At 32.3% G+C, this 6,000-nt stretch overlaps 1 protein-coding gene across 1 annotated transcript in view; it reads left to right on the top strand.

Annotated features, from left to right (window-relative positions):
* Window positions 1-174: 174 nt before the first annotated feature.
* LOC111705863 (adenylate cyclase type 9) overlaps window positions 175-6,000 on the top strand; it is a 52,843-nt gene continuing 47,017 nt past the window's right edge. The window contains exons 1-2 of the mRNA XM_023478564.1: window positions 175-549; window positions 5,334-5,411. Of these exons, the coding sequence (XP_023334332.1) occupies window positions 338-549; window positions 5,334-5,411 (290 nt within the window). The 5' untranslated portion in view covers window positions 175-337. The remainder of the gene's footprint in view (window positions 550-5,333; window positions 5,412-6,000) is intronic.

Raw genomic sequence — 6,000 nt, 5'->3', positions numbered from 1 at the left:
TTTGCGTGGATTATACTAATCTAGACCTGGAGTACACAGCAACGTCTTGGGAAGGAAATACCTTTAAAAAATCCGTCTCAATATTGGATTTTCACTTGAAAACGAAACTTTAGTTTTATTTATGATTTTACTAAATTTTTCACATATATTCAATCATTTTTTTGTTTTAGAAGAAAAATGGTAGGCCGAGGGTAGAGTTTCTTTATTTTCTCGCCTGTAAAGGTTAACGACCTTGTACAGTACTGTTTTGAGCACTGTACCCTTGTACACAGCTAGGGTGTACACTGTACACTACAGTGTTGTAAATGTGAAATATAAGTGAAAATGTGAGTTTACAATGGGACGTAGTTCAGGTGGAGCACAGGAGGGATTAAAGGAGATGGAACAACGGGATTCTCCTCTCCTGGATCAGGATGAAGGAGGAGAAGGAGAAGAAGGAGGGATGAATGAACGAGGAAGGATGGACGAAGAGAAAGGAGAATATTTGAATCGAACAATCAGTTTAGATTTTCAACTAACCGACATTCAACAACTACAAAAAACAATCAGGTAAATATATTTCTTAAAGATTGTTTATAAATCTTTAAAACAAACATCTATATATTAGATATAAATAGCCTCAATCGGGATAAGAGAGATTGGGTTAATATGGTGACATGGAAACGCCTCAACACGGAAACGACTCAACACGGAAATGCCTCAAAAAAACAGAATCATAAAACTAATTTAATGTCGTCTTCTAATAAAATAACAGATAGGACACTTGATGTCGTCTTTTCAAGAGAAGACGACATTAAATTAGTTTTATGATTCTGTTTTTTTGAGGCATTTCCGTGTTGAGTCGTTTCCGTGTTGATGCGTTTCCATGTCACCGTTAATATTTACTTGCATTGAAATGCACGTTGTGTAGAGACTAGGGACTGTACAATGAGAATAAAATTAGGGTTTGTTTACATTTTATTGTGACGTATTAGGACAATGCCGGAGCTGTAATTTTATTGTAGACAATAACAAAGACCAAAGACGGGTTTCAGACAGAATGGCCGGGTCTGAGCAATAACGCGAGCTGTAACTAAATGTGTTTACAAAAACTTCTTTAGCATCCTTCTTACGTCAAATCAGAATATAAAGAAGCAATACTTCCCTCTCTCTAGTTATATTATTCNCATAAAATAATGTCGTGGATTTTCCAAATTTTTCTAAATTTGATGAAAATTGAATTTTGATGGAGGCAATTTTTGAAATTTTGAACATTATGGAAGATTATGGAAGAAAATGGGGAGGGTGGGGGGGTTGGTTTTGAACATTTGGCTTCTTTTAGAAAACCGTTTTTTAAATTTATAAAAATTTCGGTCATTAGTTTTCGCACTAATTGCGCGTTTTGTTAATTCCCTTAAAGAACCTTATTTGACCTTTTATCGAATTCTGACAATCATCTAAAATAAAATTAGAACTTATAACATTTATCAAATACTTCTTTATGATTAAATCCAATTTAGAAAAATTATCAACACCTGACTTCCAAATTTTGCAAAAATAAGTTTTTATTTTTAATTTTACTTAATTATTGTCAAATTCTATTATGGCTTTTATCTAAATTTTGCACAGTTTTTAAGTATTGGTTAACAGACTTGGATTAACAGAGTCTTTGAAACTTGCAAACATTGAAGTCTTTTTTATCAATTTTCTATACGATGAACTCAAAACATTGAGAAAAGTTATTGAAAATATTCAATAAAATCTGTTATGTAAAAAGTTTACAATCCATGTTATTGTTTGTAAATAAAAATGACCACGCACAGATTCTGTTTTCGCTTATAAAATAAATATATTTTCCATAGATTAATTAAAATAACAGATAGGACACTTGATGTCGTCTTTTCAAGATTCATGTGCTTATCGTTCCCAATAACCCTGAGGCAGAAGCCCGAAAGAGTTAAGCGTTGTCAGCGTAGAACAGGCCTTCTCTCTGTCTTGTAATTCTACAGAGAGAGAGTGTGTTCTACGCCGACTAGATAGTGTCCTATCTGTTATTTTGATTAATCTATGGTATTTTCCTTAAACACGCACAGTTACATTAACTGTTAAATTCCGTTGCATTGAAAACAATGCAAGGATCAGGAGTATTTTTTAAATTTCAAGAATTTATATTTTATGCCAGACATGTTTTTTAACACGTGCAAAAAGCTTGATTTTGTCAAACAAACACTCCCGTGAATAGGTGCAACTAGAACATGAGAAGATGGGGTTGGATAATTGAATAATGCCAACAAAGGAATTGAGTTTTTGCCACAAACTCAAATCTTCTGATCCCAATATCTTCGCAATCTGATGGTGCAAACCTTTGATATTTCAAACTTATATTATTTTATCTTTAAGTATTAATAGTTTGAAATATCTAAGGTTTGTGGCAAAGACTCAATTCCTTTCTAATTTTTTTTTTAGCTATTAAAATGTCTATTTGTATGTTTGACTTAAATCTATTAGAATAAAAAACACTGAGATGAGAATCTCGTCTAAATTTTATATTTTTGTTCAGAAGATTAAATAATTGATAATGTTTTGCATTCGCTATATTTTTGCTAAGCCATCGCTACACTTTAGTTCGGNGGGATTAAAGTCACATAGGTCCGGGCTGCTTTGAAGTTGTATTTTTCTTCAAGGCAGGGTCCAATTTGGAGCATCGCAACGCCTTGCGCTTTGATTTTACCTCATGCACTAAATCACTGACACTTTTTTGCAGCCCTAACCATAAACATTTTAGAAATATACTGCACTTGATTATTAATATATCAGGATTTCTAAATTCAGGTTTCAAAATAATCTACGAGAACTATCACAGTGATGGCTAACGGGGAAATAGCCCCCCCCCCACCTCCCACCTTGTAAACCTTAGGAGACGTACCCCTCCCTGGATAATTGTTTGGGGGAGTCCTCCCTTTATCCATGAAAAAATGGGAGGCATCCAGAGTATTTGATTTAAAGAATTTATTAATAAATAAAACTTTCCTCCGGCGATACCTAACTGTAGTTCTTCAAGAGAGAATTCGAAATAGAGGCAACAATTTTCCCATCATCTACCCTACAGCCTTCTCTGGAGTTTGACATCAAAATAATGAAAATACCTTCATAAAACTGAAAGGGGAGGGGGGGATACAATTTGTTTGATATAATTTCATACGCTTTAACTAAGAAAAACGAATCGTTCTTTAAACCTCTAAAAATGTCAATGTTTAAAAAAAGTGTAAATAAAACTATGCCTGGCACTACAGGGTTTAATTGTAATTTAACTAGGTAGAATTATAAAATAGTTAAGTCCTAATATATCCTGTTAACATATTGTTATATAAGCGTAAGCGGATTATCCTATATTTAGACAAAAGCAGAGATTAGTAGAAGAATGCAACACACTTTTTTATTGTATTTAAATATTATTTTGTCTATGACAATAATAGAAAGGAATTGAGTTGTTGCCACAAAATCTAATTTACTAATCCCTATATCTTTGAAACCTGATAGTAAACCTTAGATTATTTGATCAACACAATTCAAATGATTCTGAAATATTCATTTTCAAGTTTCAAGCTTGCTTTTTTGCCATTGTCTAAGTTTGCTGATTGTTTGAAATTGTTGACATTTAAAATGATCTTTTCAATAAATTTGAAAATCTTATAATTTTTACCTTGACCAACTGATATATTAGGTTTTTTGAAAATAAAAAAAAACATTGATTGATTTTTTTCTTTTTCTTTACATTTTGAATCTATGCTATTTTTTTATTTCTCTTTCATATATATTCTAAAAATTCTGAGTTGATATACTTCCATTTTTATTGTTATATAAGAATATGAATTCATGACCAAGTGAAATATTATGTAAGAGAAAACTTTTTCTGATCTTGCGCTTTTGTTAAAGTTTCCAATTATCATATTTATTCATTCATTCATGATTTGCTGGATATTGAGGTTATTGTAGTATTTATATAAAACAAAAATAGATTATCTTTTTTGGGATAATCCAGGTTTTTAGTTTTTTACCCTGGCAAACATTATAATTACTGATTTATTTATATTTTGCAAACAATGCTAAATTTTATGCATTAATTTACCGAAAAACAACTTGTTTTGCTTTTGAACTGTAATTTGAAAAAAAAAGTTCATTTGACAAATAAGTAGATTATTTAAGAACAGTTTTAGACTAAAAGAAATAGCACGGTTGATTAATGATCAAATGTATCATTAACAGGGTAAAAAACTTTGAAAGGGACTGTACACGTAATTTTCAAGTGATCCTCTGTTTACAAAGTGGTAAGTCTGATTCACAATGTACTCTTAGAAGCTTTGTGTGATAAAGAATGAATGAGATGTTTTTTCCNCTTCCCCTCTCATTCCACATCATCACATGCCATCCTACCACATTCCTCACACCCGCTCCTGTATATATTGATCTACCATCTCCTTTTCCTTTCCAGGCTTCCCCTCTCATTCCACATCATCACATGCCATCCTACCACATTCCTCACACCCGCTCCTGTATATATTGATCTACCATCTCCTTTTCCTTTCCAGGCTTCCCCTCTCATTCCACATCATCACATGCCATCCTACCACATTCCTCACGCCCGCTCCTGTATATATTGATCTACCATCTTCTTTTCCCTTCCCACCTCTCCCTCCCTTTCCACATCATCATCCACCACCATACCATATTCCTCACACCCGCTCCTGTATATGTTGATCTACCATCTTCTTTTCCTTTACCGCCTTCCCCTCTCATTTCACATAATCACCCACCACCCTTCCTTCTTCCTCCTGTACTATTCATTCTACCCTTCTCCCTTCCGTCCTTCCTTATCAACCCACCTTCTTCCCCCTACCAACCCATCTTGAGAAATATGAGAATTACGGTACAGAGCAAATAGGGTGTCTCAAAAGAAATGTCGGTTTCAGATTACAAAGTAAATTTCAAAATTTACAATCTTCGGTTAATTTTTATTAATTTGAGGGAATCTCAACAAAAACTAAAAATTCTAATTTATTTCCCAACTAAAAGTCTCAAAAATTCCCATTTTGTTTTATGATATTTGATATATTTATTTATTTTATTAATCTGTAATCACAAAATGTTCAATGTTCATTGTTTTAAATGTAGAAATTCTTCTTTCAAAAACTTCTGTGTTTAGATTTCTGATATTTCTGATATTGTTTAGACCTATGTCTGATCTTTCTGGTATTGTTTAGATCTATGTCAGATGTATCTGATATTGTTTAGATCTATGTCTGATATTTCTGATATTGTTTAGATCTATGTCTGATATTTCTGATATTGTTTAGATCTATGTCTGATGACCAGAGTTCAGGCTGTTGTCCGTCTCTGTTTGAACGAGCTTCTTACACCTGGTGGAGTCCAAGGTTAATTTCATTATTTTCTTTAATTAGGATTAAGAGAAAATAAAAGTGAGTTTTTATTTAAAAATGCATTTACTTAACATTTCAATGCTAAAATAGACCTGTACGGCAAAAACATTGCATGGGGAGGGGGCCTACCATCTGCATCTTTTTAAGGTTGTTAACAAAACTAAATGGAAAGGTTGCAAGTTCTCAAAAAAAAATCTATACATTTTTAAAAATTACTTCTGAAAACTAAGCTTAGTGCTTTTATAGTGCATACATGCTTTGGCGCGCAGTCATAGCAGACTGGATATATGTGGACAAGCAGGTTTTTAATCTTAGTAATTTCAAGGTTATTCTACCAAACAATTTTTTTCAGAAAAAAATTTATCATTTATGTGAAATATTCTCTCATGGCCAGGTTGCATTAATTTTTTTTACTTTCTTTATTTTCAGTGTTTTAAACTCAAAGAACAAAACTCAATTATATTTTAATATTCTTTCTTACATCTCTTTATATTTAAAAAAATTTCTCAAACATTCCTGTCAATTTATTTTCTTGTTTTTGTTCTTGTCTGCTTTTCTCCTGCTTTCGTTCTTGTCTGTTTTT

This window comes from Eurytemora carolleeae, unplaced genomic scaffold (genome assembly GCF_000591075.1).
Source record: "Eurytemora carolleeae unplaced genomic scaffold, Eaff_2.0 scaffold112, whole genome shotgun sequence".
Classification (NCBI taxonomy): domain Eukaryota; kingdom Metazoa; phylum Arthropoda; class Copepoda; order Calanoida; family Temoridae; genus Eurytemora; species Eurytemora carolleeae.
This window is presented reverse-complemented; position numbering and strand designations above follow the sequence as displayed.